The sequence below is a fragment of the Dermacentor albipictus genome, chromosome 1, assembly GCF_038994185.2.
Source record: "Dermacentor albipictus isolate Rhodes 1998 colony chromosome 1, USDA_Dalb.pri_finalv2, whole genome shotgun sequence".
Taxonomy (NCBI): domain Eukaryota; kingdom Metazoa; phylum Arthropoda; class Arachnida; order Ixodida; family Ixodidae; genus Dermacentor; species Dermacentor albipictus.
The window spans coordinates 368,711,512-368,728,642 of record NC_091821.1 but is presented as its reverse complement, the minus strand read 5'-3'; the positions used below and the strand labels follow the sequence as shown (position 1 = coordinate 368,728,642).

Genomic DNA, 17,131 nt, shown 5'->3' with positions numbered 1-17,131 from the left:
ATCCCACACCGCTCTCTTCCTGTCTATTTATATTACACCTAACATTTCTCGTTCCACTACTCTTTGCACGGTCCTTAAATTGTTATCGAGCTTCTTTGCTAACTTCCAAAGTGCCACACAGACAACAGCAAATTATGGATGTATTTTGCACTGTCATCAAAATGTAGCTGTGATCTGTCTGATCCCGCAGGCTCAGCACGCTGGCTTGCCAAATGTAGGACAGCCTAGCCAAGATATTGGACAAAATGCATCTGTGTGTTCAGAATGTGCCGTTGCAAGTTGCTTTTGCCGAGTACCTGACATTTTTGCTACCAAAATACAAATTATGAACTGCAAGTAAAAAAATTATTGATTTGCTGTATAATTGGTACTCTCTCGGATCAAGCACTTTCACTTTCAATGTAACGAAGAATACTTACTTAATGGAAGCAAGGCCAACAAATCTTGAGATTAACTTTTTTTTATATTTGCTAATTTGTTGCATCCATGTTTGTTATACAGTTAAACCTCGATATAACGAAGTAGGTAAAATCGTCAATTTGCTTCGTTATATCGAAATTTCGTCGAATTTATATTAAACTTTTTATGCAAATAAGTACAGTCGTCAATCGATTTTTCTTGCACAGAAAGGAGCCGCAGAATTTTCCGAATTATGGGGCAATCGAAAAAAGCAAATTTGAATGAGAAAACAATTCATTTTGATGAATTTGGGAGTCAGCGACAAATGATAAGGCTTCACGCCACGTCGACGATATCTTCAGATCTGCGGTATGAATTAAGCGAAGCCAGCCACACTTTCCCGTGCACTACACCCCCGCAGCTGATAGCATTGCCCGCATAGAGACAACGCTATCATGAAAAGCGCTGGCAGCAGGGAGTGAATGCTTTGTCTGCCTCTCGCTCCAACGGGTCCGGTCGGCGAAACTTGAGATTACGCAACCTCTAACACTAAACGTGCGGTAAGATAGCTTACATGATGCCCGTCTTGCCGAGCCCACTCTTTGCACGTGCATTCACCTGCACTTACAACCATGTGCAGCCACGGCTGAGATGTGCGCCAAAAACCGAAGCACGCCCCAACCGGTCCCCTCTCGCACGCTTGATCACGTTACCTCACGAGGGAAGGCGACACTCGGGAAGCCACCATCTTTCTTGTCTCACCCTTGCACACCTTCACTCGCACCTAAAGCACAAAGTGCGTAGGGCGCAATAGGATCTTATCGCACTTGGACTTTATACGGAACATGATGTGGCTCCACTTCGGAGGTCACTCTTGTCATACTGTGTGTGATTTGAGAGGTGCATCTGCAAGCAGTCGCTTGTCATTCAACCAGTTGACCATCTGTGTCCACAGAATATTCCATTTATTGTCTCAGAATTCCTTTGTGACGAAAGCGAAATTTCGTTACATTTAAATTGCATACAAACACACTTCCTTAACCCTTTCATGGTCAATGACGTGAATATACAGCGCCACGAACAAGCCAAAATGGTCGATGCCGTATATATACGGCGCCGGGTGCGCTTAAAAAGCGTTCCTATTTCCTAACTTTTTCTCTTCTGGCATGTTCTGCCACTATGTGGGAATACAGGGAATCTTTTTCCCGCGCCTCCTTCTCTCTGTTTTCATTGCATGGTTTGTTTTAGAGGTAGTTTGCTCCAGTGCGTCTATATGCTACCTCTCGCGCATTGGCACACGATAGGGCGGCGGTTTCGGTTTTGTTCTGCGGGCGGTTTCGGCTTCTTGTGCTCGCAAAACTGATGCCTATCTCGTTGCTAATTGCTCAAAGGGTGACTGCCTGTTTCTCGCTCATTTAGTCCTCACAAGAATGCACAAAGGAAGGATGCCACCATCCATGCATTTCCTTTTCTTTTCTTTTTTTCTTTTTTGGAGATGCGCGATAACTAATTGCGCCTGGTTGGCGATAAGATGAAGATTAGCGGATGTTTCTCACACATTTTTGCTTTTTTGACTTGCACACAATCACACAGTTTTCTTGAGTGCGCTCACCTACGCAGTTCGATTACACTATGGGTGTAAATATTAGTGTCTTAAGAGCAAGAACATTTGAGACTTGCGAAATATTCTCGTGTACACATTTTCTAAGCCTTGAACTATGTGTACAGTAAAACCTCGTTAAACCGTACCCGCTTAAACAGTAGTTTCGGTTTAAAAGTAGTAAAGTCAATTCCCCGACTCAGCGGCCATTGAACATAATGTATTTTGTATCCGCATTAACCGTACCAGCTTATTGCGTACGCATCGGTTAAAACGTAGCGATTCTACTTTTCGTCGCGCAAACATGGCGGTGCGTCGTCTCCATCGGGCGGCCCGGCAGAACAACAAGCCTCAGAGATCGGTACAACGGCCTCCAAGCGCCCTGTGCGATTGCATGTGAAGCCGCATCAACATCAACATCATTTCGACGCCGCATGGACGCCATGCCAGAGAGCGTTGTGGCGTCGTGCAAGCGAGGACTCGCGTCATGTCAAAGCTAGGATAAAAAAGACGCCGGGTGCTCAGCATAGAAGAAAAATTAGACATCGTCTGTGCTACCGAACGTGACACGAAGAAGTCGGCGCTGGCCTGCGACATGGATCTGCTGTTGACTACAGTGTGTGGCATTTGGAATGCGAAGTTGCTCGGCAGCGCTGCTGCGACCGCGAAGAGATGTCGGCTACGAGGTTCGACTATTCACCATCGTTGCCGCTGTTGTTGCCGAAGTGTCAACTAGCGACAGTGACGAGGACGACACGGAAATCGACAGCACGGGCTATTCAGGCCCGACAGTGGCAGAAGCTGCGCGTTACGTCAGCCTCGTGAATGCGATCGTCGCAAGAACAGGGGCGCGATAACGTAACTATTCCAAACGAAAAGTTTTCCGAACTCCGGCACCCGGCAATGAAAAAGGCGCCATGGGACTTATGCAGCACTACTGCGCGCATGCACGGAGAATACGTAACGCCAACGAGGAATCTGTCGTGCCGTGCGAGTGTTTGCCGAGAAGAGGGGGGCTGGCTGAGAAGCTGGCACGCAGCTTCAGTAAGTTTGAGGCCGCTGTCGTCGTGCTAGGCCGCCGCGACATCAAACGAAAATAACACTTACGTCCCGCGAAGTGAATAAATACTGCATGTTTTTTCCCCTTTCATCGCACTCTCTCTGAGTTCCGTTATCGACAGGTAAGTGGGCGATCTCATGCTATTTCGCTTAAACAGTACTACCGTTTAGTACGTACTTTTTCCGAGCTCCGGCCGACTACGGTTTAACGAGGTTTCACTGTATAAGAATGCATTAAATTTTTAATTCTAATAAGTTTATTTCCTTTTTTTATTGTTGTTATTCATGAAGAAACAGTACATATATACCAATGCAAAATATTTTTTTCTCACTTTACGGTCACCCTAGAAAAGCTATGGTAATTTTTTTTTCAAAGGGTCCCCCAGAAGAATTGGAATCTGTAATAAAAAAAATCGACCCTGAGCAGTAGCACATGGCAAAAAAAAAAAAAGATCAACCCTGAAAGGGTTAAATTGATGTTCTATATAGTATATGGTGTTCTATGTACAAGAGGTTATGAAAAGTTAAATACCTTGTTATATCGAGAATTTCGTTATACTGAAGTTCGTTATATCGAGGTTTAACTCTATTGAGGTTCAACTGTAATATGACAAACTTGCGCACAAAGGTGTATTTGCAGTAGGCGAGTGCAGTGCTGTGATGGACAAAACACACACAAAAAAAACCATGAAACTGAAAGGATGCTCATCATGTTGCGTACAACAACGAAAACAGAATGCAATTAGCAACAGCACACAACAATATGAGCCATTTAGAGCCCTATAGAGAATTCTGTGGGCACTGAGGAAACTGTGCCCTGATAAGGCATTATTCAATGTTTACTGCGGCTTGTGCCACTGAAGTCCACAGGATGCTTGAAGTAGGTGCATTAGATGTGTCAGTCAGGCTTTTGTACTAGCCGTCACTAGAGTGTCACTAGTTGTATAAATACCAGGTGCCTTTTCATTAAAAATAAAGCATGTCTCAATTTAAAAAAAAGAAAAAAAAAAGCTGTTGCAAGTGTAAAGTACCATCTGTTTTTCTTTATTTTCGCCTTCACTGTGTCATGATGCCAATTAAGTTACGGGTGGCATTCCACACTCCTTGAATGAAGCTTGGAGGAAAGGGGGGGGGGGGGTAGAAAGCTTGTTCTTGTAGTGCACACTTCACTCACCTTTGCTGTGGTAGTTTTGACAGGCTCCTTGATGACTTCAACTTCCTTTTCACGTTCCTCGCAGTTATGTTTCTCTTGGACGGAGTTTTGAGTTTTGATGGCTGCAGGCTGCGCCGCAGAAGAGGCCTCTTCTTCCTCCTCTTCTGTCACCTCCCCTGCTGCAACATCATTTTCGACGGACTCGGCAGGATTGGTTGGAAGCACGGCCGGTGGTACTGGCACCTCGCTTGACATGTTGTACCTGCATGAGAATGGACAATTACTATTTAACTGACTGCTTTAGCTCTGCAACTCCTCCAATACATGCTAGTCATAGTTTATGAGTAGAGGGCAGTTATTCAGGCACTAAACGTGTGGGATTTAGGTGCCAAGTGCCTAAAGCCTTATTTTTGGGCACCATAGAGGCCAACACAGGCGTATAAATTTTTTACAAACCGTGACATGTTTTCTGTAATAAATGCTCATTGCCAATATTCATGGCTAGAAACCTTAAGTAGCGTTCACTTGTGAGCTAGCAACCTTTCTGTACAAGCCATTGATTCCAGAGCTTTACTGGTGCCCAAGAGGTCGCTTTCTGTCAACTCGCATACTGTAACCAATATGTTTAATACATCTCCTCCGACACAATAAGCAGGAAGCATACATTTATAAGCCAAGTTTTCGTGTTTACATCGCATCTAGTGAAGCAAGCATGAAAAACGCAAAAGACACCAGGAAAGCTGCTAAGCGGTTAATGAGAAAAGCTAAAATTTGTTTATAATGAATAGAAGTCGACAAACATTCCAGGAAGAGAAGAAGCATTGAATATTGTGTGCTTAGACATCGTATTAAAACCTATTATTGTAAAACATGATCTCTAGGTCTTGAAGTTCAATATTCTGCCTCTTCTCCCTCACAGTGAGGTTGTATGACCTTTCCTTCATGGGCACCACCATATTGCGCAGGTGGTCGTGCATCAAGGGCAGCCAGCAAGCTGGTTTGGGTGAGCACTCTGTGTAGTATGCCAGGTATATACTCAGCAGTAATTTCTGGTGGTTATTTCACAGTCACGTGGCCTATTTAGTATAATGTGATGTCTTCTACGTGGGAAACGGTGCTTGGAGACGTACTAAAATCATGTGAGTCGGCCGGGCTGGGATGTCTAATGGCATTTAGGCAGGCGCAGCACCCAGCACGATGTGTGCGCACATGTTTGAGCCTACAATCAGCCTCAGATATCAGTTGTGCATGTCTGTAAAATTGTTACATGAATTTGACCTTAATGCATCAACCTCACTGTAATGCTAAGCTGTGGTTTAGCTGCAATGAGTAGTTACAAAATATGACAATCCTAACAGCGTAAGTATCATTCTGCTGGGGAATAAGTGGTGCTGTTTATTTTCACAAGTGTTTAAGTTGTTATTTGCAGATACATTGACTACCTCATTTACTGGATGAAGTTCCCGCCCACGAACAAAATAGTTTTGTTTAGTAATAGCAGCATAACGTGCAGTCGCAACTGTCAAGTGACCAGCTGCGAACAGCGCGAGTGTCCGAAGCAGTGGTACATGCTGGATTATAGATATGCTTGTTTTATATAGGGCATAGTCCGAACATGCAGCATGGACATGTTAGGTCTTAGTGCGGTGTTAAGCATCTCTCCTTCCCCCCTTTTTTTTTCTGTCCTGTTTGTCCAGTACTCTATGATGCACTCAGCCATTTCACGGAAATTGTATCCTCACAAACAGCGTTAGAATTCTCTTTATGCGGTCCCCTTTGGATATCAACGCTTTACAAGACCCTTTGACTGGTCATCTCCACTCTCCGAATGAGAGTCCAGGTAGAGGTGGAGGATAAGCATGCAAGTCGAATGTGTTACTCGCTTTAGGAGGAGGAAATGGCAGAGGCGAAATTATGTGACTGTAGCAGGCATTCGATCTCGCCTACCCAAAGCTCCCGGGAAAAACGTCTCACCAGTGTGGTGAAACGAGAACTCATTGAGACGTCAGCATACAGTGGCCTATAGATTACAGTGGATCATTGAGAACAGCAGTGACGCTGTGCGTAATGATGTGGAGGGAAATGCTCTCAATTTCATCAACTGCTCCAATGACAGGGCTTGAAGCGCCTAAGAGTGCTCAAAACGAGAGGAGAGCAATGGAAAACAACCAGCCAATGACACTGCTTCTAGAGAGAGTTGTGGTCTAGAGTGCTCTGAAATGACTAGCCAAAGATTCCATTATTGTGATTTTGCATGGACAGCCATTATTTTCTGCAATAACAAGTACGAATCAATGAACATTTCAATGATGCAATTTCATTAAGGTTCATTCTATCAGAGCTTCTATGACATGGACCACAATATAGCCACATTAGCCAGTGCATCACTCCCCATTTTACGACAGAAAGGTGTGAAGAAAACATTGAGCAATATGTTCCCATGTCATGAGCAAAGCTTTTAGTCTACCTGTTAGCCATGGACTTGAGACAATGAAGCAGCCAGGCCTTGTGGTTGATAGCCAGACTGCCTCCAAGCTCTCGAGGCAATGAAGTGTATGGAATGTGTGCACCTAGCTGTTCCAGGCTAACTGTAGTCACCTGCACGAGATTAATCCGAGATCACAAGTCACATGATGAAAGATAAAATAAACAAAAGAAAGACAGCTTTTGAAATACAATATGTACATCCACCTTGAAAATCTCTGCATAAGAATAATGGGACCAAATGCATGCCAAAATCAAGTACATGATTTACCTTTATAAAGGGACGCTAAAGAAAAATATTAAACTGAGCTAGATTGAAAGATTAGGCTTCTGTAATAACGAATTCATAATTCATAGAGAGAACGAAGCTTTTGTAAGCGAGAAAATGATGCGAATGCAAAAATCAAAGTGGCGCAGCCTAATAGTATTTCGAATTAAGGCACCTGTCCTGTGACGTCAGCACTAGCTGATTCACAGAGCGCAGTAGAGGAGGAGGTCACGTGGGGGTTACACAGACTCATCCATTCTGGTGTGGGTGATTCAAGTTGAGTAGCAGCAGTGGGACCTTCAGTGGCAGTTTCCCATGCAATAGTCGTACATAGGCACACACAAAATGATGATAGACTTCTAGACTAATTATTTATCGATCTAACATCGCTTAGTTCCTTTAGTGTCCATTTAAATTATAGGTACAAATACCTTATTTGTCCTTTCTTTTCAGAATAACACCTCATTCTTGTTAAATGCTGAAGCCACAATGTAAAATTGTGCTGCACTATCTTTAAAACATTTGCACAACATTCTCAGCATAGCACATTCCATATCCACTCATGCAAAATGTTCAAACTATGGCAAAATTCTGTAGTGTGATGAAAGAGAAACTCTCAGTGATTTGTACTTTTGCTTGAACAGAAACAGCTGGTGTGCAACAAGGAAGAAAATATACAGGGTTTATAGAAATCATATCAGTGCACGCAATGCATGTATCTCATAAAACTCAGGTAAAACTGTCTCTGATGCTAGAAGAGCTTGAACTCACCCTGTCCCTGAGCTTTTCCCTGACAAAAAGGCGAAGTATTCGGAATGGTGCCTTGAACCACAATGGCGCGTTAACAATCAAGACTTTCTTCAACCTTGCTGGGTAGGCGCCCTGCAATGCATCAGACCACAGTCTCAGTAAAAGCATAGTCAAGACCAGCATAGAACTTGAAATCATCTTTTGCTCCACTTCACACTTAGAAGGCAATGCTGCTGAAGCTACTCAAGTAGTGTAGCTGCAGAAGTGTATCAGTCCACATGTCTTGCAGCCAATTGCCTTTTAATATGCAATGTCCAATTCTGGATACTAACTTACTCATATATTCATACCTGCCAACATAACGACCTCAAAATTCAGATTTGCCAAACAAGGGTAGGAAGTGGAGGGGGTCAATAAGAGCAATAATTCGCCCTTTCTTTTGGTGGGCCACAGCTATGTCAAGAACAGCTCTGAATGGCTGCCAATACAGTTATTAGACACCTCAGTGCTCATACTCTGACCAAATGTGTACTAGGCCCCGTTATGGTCTCAAGCGAGGTGTGCAAGGCGGACGAAAGAAGGGCCTAAATCTAGGTGTGTGTGAATATCAAATATAGTCTACGCTCGTTACAACAGACTCGCATACAACAGACTTTCGGATATAATGGACCATATTTCAGTCTTAGTTTGTTCCACCTAATTTATTAATGCAGCTAAGTTCACTTCTAACAGACCACGCTAACGGACTATCAGCTACATCCGACGAAATTGGCACCAATTTTTTTCAAAATCGGCCGTGTAAAACATACTTTTGGCATGTCAACACAGGCTGACAACGGACTTGTGAGTGTCAGCTGATGATTGCGGCTAAATATCGTGCATGCGAGGGAGGAAGGCGGGGCGGAAATGTGCCATCTTGTTTTGCGTGCGAGGCACAGGGGGGGCTCTATTCTACTGGCTGCTGCTTATGGCACAGCCGCGGTATCTTGAAAGTGATCTGTGGTGTGAACAAAGCGTGCGCCCGCACGGGCCTCATCTTCAAAGCAATCTGTGACGTGGACAAAGTTTGCCCAGTAGCGTCGCATGTGCTGTGCTTTCGATGTTTAATTCGCGTTGAAGCGAGAGATAGCACGAAGGTCAATACGCTCACTGCTGCTGCCACGCTTAACTTGCTTAATTTGCTATAGCAATCGATGCTTCACCTTTTGGGTGAAACTGCGACTATTTTTGCTTGTTTTCTTACTTTGGAAATTCGTCACTCACTTTTTGCGATAAAGTTATTAGACATCATGACAATAGTTTCGGAAATGAGGCATGTTGGATATTACGGACTTTGAATAAAACTGACGTTTTTTGTCGGATTAAAAGGGTCAGTTGTAACGAGAGTTGACTACAGTAGACTTCGAATCAAATATCGAATTGAACATTAAATATCATAAAGTCTTTCAGAAAATGTAATGCTTACAAATTTTGGGCAAGAAATTACGGTGTTGCACATCCTCGGGAGCCTCCTAGCATTGCATAACAAGAATGTAGCAAGCTATCAGTAACTTAGGTACATAGAAATCAAGATATACTGCCCGGGCTACTCTTGACTACAGCTGGAAAATTTTTATCAATAAATTTATATTGAATAAAATCAAGTGCTTTTTTTTCTCTGAAACTAATGAATTAGTGACATTCTGTCATATTGAATACCAATAAGGTTTTCAGTTTAATAGTGGACAAGCGTTTCGCAGCAATCAAAATTCCATAGAAAGTTCTGCTTTCTAGTTATTTCTCCAAAGAACCGCAGGGATATCCCAACTTTACGGCAGGTGGGTTACAGTGAAGTCAATCTGAGCAACAGATGAAAGGACCGCGTATCATGTGACTTGGTCACTGCTTCGCAAGTAGATGGCACCGGCGGTAAACAGATGCCATCCGCTCCGTATCACTGTCAGTTTCGGCGTAATTTGCCACCTGTCAAAAGATTAAAGAAGTTCACCGACGATTACGATACTCCCTAATGCAAATTTCGAGTGCAGCTGTTTAGATGTTTTGAATTGGCGACATTATAAGACAAAGAACTGGATACTGAAGGACAATGTGCTCTCAGCGGCGGCGCTGAGCCTCTGCTCGGGCAGCTCGTTTAGCAACAGTGGCAGACGAAGCATTTCCATCCGTTGCGAGAAAACGTGAACACGGAAACCTGTGGCTCGCGCGAAGCGTATTCTGTAGTGGCGGTGACACCACAGGGGAAATAGCACATGCGCAGTGCGTCCGAATCCCATGCCAACACTTTGTTTCTGTGCTGGCCACATGCCTGATCGTGCCAGCACTCCACTTTCCTCCTCACCCTTTTGCCATACTCTCCTCCGCTATCTGCCTTCTTTGTTGCACTGCACCCCCCCACTTCATGTTCCTCCTCGCATCTTTCACCCCCCCACTGCACTATGTGTTCATCTTTCGCTGTGTTTGTTCGCTCGATTGCGCCGATACTGAGGCCAACGTATGCTGCAGGAACAGGCACCTAAGAGCTGCTCTCTAAAATCTGGAGGGTCACGGCAAGTTTGCGCATATTCTACATCACCACTTACTCAACACGATCTGCATGCCTATCAGCAGCTAATTGGCCTGATCTTCGAACTTCTTGAAATACGCGCTAATTTTGTTGCTTTTCCCTCTGACGGAGTCATGTTATCATTTTGGTCAGTCCTGTTGACCTGGACGAACCTTGCACCAACAGTGGCGGCTCTGGTCGATGCGGCGCTGTTCTGCAAGTTGTGGCGTTTGGGTGCAGTGCGTGCGATTCTCTCACTGGGCTGATGTCGACGAGCGCTAGCAGTGACAAAACTGCTACTGCGTCAGCCAGGGCGGTGTGGCCAATTCGGCACCTGCTTGGGTCTCCACATCGAACATATAGAATTTTAGAAAAATCTAGTACTAGATATCCAATTTTTGAATCGAATTATTTGAACACTCACTATTTGATCAGAGTCGGTGACATTCGACTATTTCCGCACTGCTAATTACATCACGACAATAACGTCATAAAGAGTACTTAATGGCTGTCAGTACAGGTATTAGACAACTTGGCAATCATAGCTGTTGCACACAAGCATGCATAAAGAATTGCAGCAGATTCAATGAGTTGGAATCTATATACGGTGAAGCTTTGTGCGAGTGCATAAGGAGTTGAAACAAGAGTACATACACGCACGCACTTACACGGACGCACACACAAGTGCAGGCGCACACAAATTGAAGCGAGCCTTTTGTCAAGCGGAGTTGCTGACTACTAGCGAGTATGACGGATGCCTTGAATGCATTATGGTTTCAGAGGCAGCACACACATATGTACATAACGCAATTCAAATTTCCATTCTAACCGCAAGAAGCATTCACTTCCTCATTACTGTGCAGCCGCAATGCGCAAAGGCAAGCTTTGTGTTTTTTTTTTTTTTCCTTTCCCCCACACGGCCGACGCAATCGCTGCCGTGCATGCGCCGAGGCAAGCACCATCTGGAGGAGCTGTAAGGAACCTAACAGCGCATGTGCTCTGCTGCAAATGGTTGGCCTATTCGGCAAAGAAACAACCAGGCCGTAGACATGGTCAAGAAAACCGGAGAAAAAGCTTTGCTTTTAATAAGGAAAACATGCTACATCCCATGACAGTTGCTCTTTTGGCCCCTTTCCACTCTCAAAGTGGCCCTGAAACATCTTTTATTGCAGTCGAGAAATGTACTTGGAGTTAATACAGTGTTTCAAAATTCTTTGCTCCAAAAAGTACTTCAATACATTCAACAGCATACTGAACGTCACCGTGGTGCGTAGTTCAAATTTAATTTTGGATGGCCACGTAGACACAACTACTTCCGATTTTGACACCCACATCATGCCAAACACAGTCGTCATTAGTGAGCCGCATTGCGCTCAGCCAGCGGACTCGTGGTGACAGCCCGTGGTGGCTGCAGTATGTACGCTACGTAGCAGACGGCAGCTACACGCACTGTAGTGCGTATGGCAGCATTTGACTGTGGGACCTCCTTCTGCATACTAAATGCTTGTAATGTGACCCTACTTCTAATAATAAATTCTGATTCTAATTTGCTTTGTGCATACCAGGGCTTGAGTACATGCTCGCACTCATATACTCCAGCCTGGCCATGCTACGTGGAGCAGGCCAGCTTTGTCCTGCACCAGGTTGTCCAAGGGATAGTAGCCACATCCAAGTTGCACAGTTTGAAGCACTATCAATAGCTCAGTATAAAGTGAAGTCTGCCAAGACATATGACCAGGAGTGGCCAAGAACGAGCGTGCACTGGCAAGCATGCACGAGGTCTGACCTTAAGTTTCGCATGGTTTGAGGCTAGCTTAGTGTTCAAAACTAGTCGAAATTGGCAAGACCCTAAGGCAAGACCCCACTATGTGCTTATGGATTAAGAATCCTACCCCACATTACTTCTTAACTGTGAGACCTCTATAGCAGAGGACATGGCCGTTAGTCAGCACTGCATAAGCCTAACCAGTTCTTCTAATCTCACTAAGGCCAATTATATCCCAAACAATGCCTGATAGTGTCTCAAAGAGTCCTGCTAAGCTAGCCTAACTCAACAGAGTTTGGGTGTTAAAGGTTGCCAGGGTCAGTTTCCTTTGGTGGTTTGTCCTGGTCCAGAGATTCTTAGCACCCTCTGCTGTGTTACAGGTCGGACCGCCGCCTTGGTCAGGTGCTCCACAGCTGCTGGGGACTTTTTGCTGAGGGGTTGAGGCAGTTAATTGGGAGATTTATGGCTCTGTCCATACAATCAGGAGACTTGGTCAGAATTTGGGAAGCCCCATGACAAATTTGGAGAGTCGGCAGGCATGTACAGTGAAATATTGTTACTATGAGCACCACATTAATGAACTTTTCAGATTGACAAGCTTTTCAAAAACCTCCAGCTGACTTCTTAAGGTGTCAATGTAAATATATTTCAGTACTACGATCTTCAGGATATCGAACTTTTCAGAATAACAATCATTATTCAGTTTCCTTGTCATTTCAAAGTCTCAGTATTACAAACTAATATTCTGAAATCTGGGGGATTTTTAGATTTCTGTGTATCTTTCACAGCAGCCGAAACAGTAGGCTAGCAGACAACAAGGCGCAGAAAGCGGACGCCGTGGCACAAGGGTTCAGAAAATGTGAGTGGTGCTCAATAAAAAAGAAAAAAACGCGGGAGATACTTTTTTTTATCTATTCCAGAGGCGACGATGCATCCGGTTTTGCAAGCGCATGTTCCGCCCAGGCAAGTATTGCCAAGCAATAGAGGCACGTCTCTTCCATCTTTCGCATTTCTTTCTGTGGCCATACTAGCTACGCACAGAAATATAACCATGAGATGTAACCTCTGTACTCGTGGGGATGCCGCACGGTCGCACTGTGCACTTTCCGAATGGTGTCATTTACGAATGCTTGCGCCTAGGAATAGTTCAGGTGTGCGCCTCAAGTGAAACAGCTGCGGTGTCCATGGCAAGAGATGTGAAAACAAACAAACAAGAAACACTGCGCTTTGGAAGCAACATGGAGCTTCCTATTTGTCAGCAGTTTTCTCAGAATCTGCTTTGCGCACGTCACTCTTACTATAAGGCGGTGCGTGGCAGCGGGATCTATGGAAAATAGCGACAACGCGGGCCGAGAGCCAACAGCAACGTTCTTGCGGATAGCTCAAACATGGCACTTATGAACTGATGAGTTGATGGGCAGAACGATTAATTTTGGGGCTTTCACTACAACATATTTTCCGAATAATGAATAATTTTCGGCAGTCCCGCGTGATTTATTACATCGAGATTTGACTGTATATTAGAAGTACAGCAGACGGAACTAATGCTGTGTCAAGTCCCGTATTGAATCTATACATTTCTCACTTCCAGTATGTGACGAATTATGTTCTGTTTGCGAGCACTCTGCTCTGGAGCCTGCGCAAAAGGTGAGGTTGCACAAACATGTCATTTTGCTCATAGTGGATAGGTCCAGCTATGCAACATATTTTTTGTAATAATTTCTTCCTAATTTCGGCTGCAACATATAAAGGCAACATTATGCCTTGAGAATGCAGTTGTGTGAAAAGTTGCCCTAGCCTCTGCAGTGTTGCCTGTTATGCATGAAATGGAGCACTGTATAGATGTGGTGCCTCAAGATATCGATGTCACACTGAAAACTATTCTTATAGGCGAAATGTTTAATCCACGTACACATATATGTAATTTGACTATCTGTGGTTCAACTATCTTTGCATTTTCTTAATGTGCACTAAAATGTCGGCACACAATTTTCGCATTACACAAGTGAAAAATACCTTCTATGACCGAGAGGAACCATTTAATATTGCATAGCAACACTGGTGTCAACATTGCTACACAATGCAAATCTGTAAAAGTCAAGATAGAAAGAGAGCCATTCCGTCACTTTAATTTCTATATATACATCTCATCAAGTCACAGTCCCACTTTATTCACACAAGAAGCAATAAGTTTCCACAACGAGTAACTCATCAAATGAAATAAAGCTCTAAGAGAAATACACAAAGAGAAATGCACAATAAAGAGAAAGAAAGCAGCAGCAGTGTCATACAAAAGCCCTCACCTTGAGAAGATTCAGTATTTTTTGACTGAGTTCGTAGTCAAAGTTCTGGTACTTTGAGCCGGTCATGTTGTATATGAACACTATCCCGCATCTTTGGCTTTCGAGGCTGCAGATTGTTACAAAAGAAAGAAAGAAAAGATTAAAATGCAACAGAACCGTCTGCTCGCCAAAACAAAACAGATTTACAACGATGGCCAAGAGCACAAGAAGTGAAAGCGCAATCTGTCAAACTGCATCTAACTTTGCAAGCAGAGATACACTGAACTCCAGTGTTAATCTGAATCACACTGCAAGAATGTGCTTATCTATTTTAAGGATGCATTTGGAAACAAAACACCGTAGCTTAGTAGCTCTTCTGAATGTAGTAGCTACTGTATTTTTTAGAGTGCAATCTGCTCAGACCATCCGAGTGTGACATACATGAACATCGTTATGGGTGACAGCCTACATTTGGGAAGCTACCAAGAGCAGTCAAGAGCACCCTTGTCTAAATTATGTTTCCATGGTGATGGTAAGCAATATAACAAACAAAAGAAAAATATGTCCCCTCAGGTCGCGATTAAACATGGCATTTTTAAAATTCTGATGCCAACGGTAATCAATTCTTCCATCAAGGGACTGTGAAACTGTATGCACTAAAAGGATCTCGATGCTTGTGATGCAGAAGGAAGCACATCAGTCACAGGCTGATCGTGACTATAATTTCAGCATCCAAGTACATTAAGCAAATAATTATGAATCACAACGTAGCAACGTGCCACCTCAAGAACTTAAACAGCTTTCTGATAGTATAAGGTTATTATATATAGCATAAGGTTCAGCAATGTAGTAAATGGGGCTAGTTGATGCATATCTATGATTGGCATTTTCGTACTTTCATTTATGTTTTCCTTTTTTCTCTTCTTTCTTTTTTTAGTGCAACATGCAGCACAACTGTGAAATAACATAAGTTACAGAAAGCCACAAGTGGTAGTTGAAAGAACGCCCAGGCAAGTAAAAAAGGCAGGGAACAGTGTTGGGCTATTTATAGTCTGTCCCAGTTCAGTCGCATGCCGGTGAAATAAATAGTGGCATATTACTAACAATTATTTGAACCTCCTCCACATTACTCATGATTTCCTAGTGTTCTTATTGCCAACATCTGGACAGGCAACATTTCAGAACCTGGCAATTGCAATTGCATGCATGCAAGTGAACGCAATATCAAGGACAGCCTGCAGAACATTACTGTATAATCAACCTTAGGCGAAAACAAGAAATGAGAAGTTATGGAGAGAAGTTCAGAACAATTACATGCCTGTGCTTAACATCAATTGTGCAGCGGGCCTGTACAGAAGCTCTTATGGCTGCAAGGCTTAAAACCATTCAACTCCCCAGTTCTTTTAGATATACAGTTGAACCCACTTATAAGAATATCGGTCTGAACAATATATTGGTTATAACAATGAGAAGCTGCTGCACCGTCAACTTTTGTATGTTTTCCATGGTGAACTAACCCGCTTATTACAATGGCCCGATGCCGCATTATCGGTTATAATGATGAAGTCTGCCTGCTGGGCATCCGAGCCGAAAGGTAGTGAAATACGAAAACCTTGAAAAGAAAAAAAAAGGGGGGGGGGGGAGAGAAATTTGAGCCACTGCACGATAGCCTGCTACCCCAACAGCTGCCGCGCATTCATTTTCCAGCTTTCTCCACATGCCTCCCTCCTGTCGCCTTTCCACCCCTCCGAATATGAATGGGCTGCGCCCATAGCTCTATGCCGCACCACTTTCCAAAACACGAATTGCAAGTTGCGCACTGGTTCCTCATTCAGCGCAGTCCTGTAAACAGCTTAATTGCTTGTGTTCATCTTTGTTGGTTGTGTCGAAATAACTCTTGACCATATGGTTTCTCAGCCTTGTTTGACTCGCCGCCGAAACGGAAGAAGGTTGATCCGCCCGCTGATAATTGGCAATGCACGACATTGCTGGTGAAAAAAAGAAAGCACACGGCTATAGATTTGGAAACTAAGTACTTCTAACCGAGGAAGCGATCATTGCGAACGTGGTTGCATCGGACAGTGACAGTGACGACAGTAGCGATGACGCGGTAGGGCAGGATGCCTCAACGCTGTCTTCCCAGGAAGCCCGGCAGATGATTCAGTCCCTCCGGGGCATTATTTTCACGAGGAACTTTCAACTGCACTACGTGGAGCACCTGGATACCTTGGAGAATGATATTGGCAAGCTTCGCATAAAGCATGCAAGGCTGACAGACATAGGGTTCTCTCATGCAAGCCAGTGAGAAGTATGTGACGAGATGCTTGTGGCGATATTGCCTCAGCGTTTCTTCCGGATTTCTGAAGCTGACAGGCTGTCGTGGCAACCTCCTCGCAATTTTTAAAAGGCCCCTTTTGAGGCCACCAAAGCAATGCCTAGGCGGTGCTCGCATATCGCTTGCCACCCGTGACCCCTCTTTGCAGTTGTTATAACAGTGCCATTCTTTAACGCCGAGAGCCGCTGCTTGTTACACACAATTGGAGCGTCCAGGAAGCAGTTAAACGAGTGAACACAATCAGCAGCCGGATGGAGGAAAGTGGTGGGGAGGGGCACTAGCCTCCCCGCCATTATAGTTTTCTCACGTCAGCTCTGCCATCCCCCTATTTTGATTTTTTTATGCAACCCGGTTATAACAATTATCGGTTATAACAATGAAATTTTCGTGGTGCTTGATTATTGTTATAAGTGGGTTCCACTGTATGCACACAAATTAAAAATTCATTCTTGTTCTGACAAATTATTGTACACTATATCCAGATTAAAAAATGA

The 17,131-nt window shown here is 43.9% G+C and overlaps 1 protein-coding gene across 2 annotated transcripts in view; it reads right to left on the bottom strand.

Annotated features, from left to right (window-relative positions):
- Nucleotides 1-17,131, bottom strand: part of Ptpmeg2 (Protein tyrosine phosphatase Meg2) — a 51,326-nt gene that overhangs the window by 26,452 nt on the left and 7,743 nt on the right. For both annotated transcript variants that reach the window (XM_065434690.2, XM_065434691.2), the window contains exons 5-8: nucleotides 14,324-14,429; nucleotides 7,735-7,845; nucleotides 6,679-6,809; nucleotides 4,233-4,473 (exon numbers count right to left, since the gene is read on the bottom strand). In XM_065434690.2, the coding sequence (XP_065290762.2) occupies nucleotides 4,233-4,473; nucleotides 6,679-6,809; nucleotides 7,735-7,845; nucleotides 14,324-14,429 (589 nt within the window). The remainder of the gene's footprint in view (nucleotides 1-4,232; nucleotides 4,474-6,678; nucleotides 6,810-7,734; nucleotides 7,846-14,323; nucleotides 14,430-17,131) is intronic.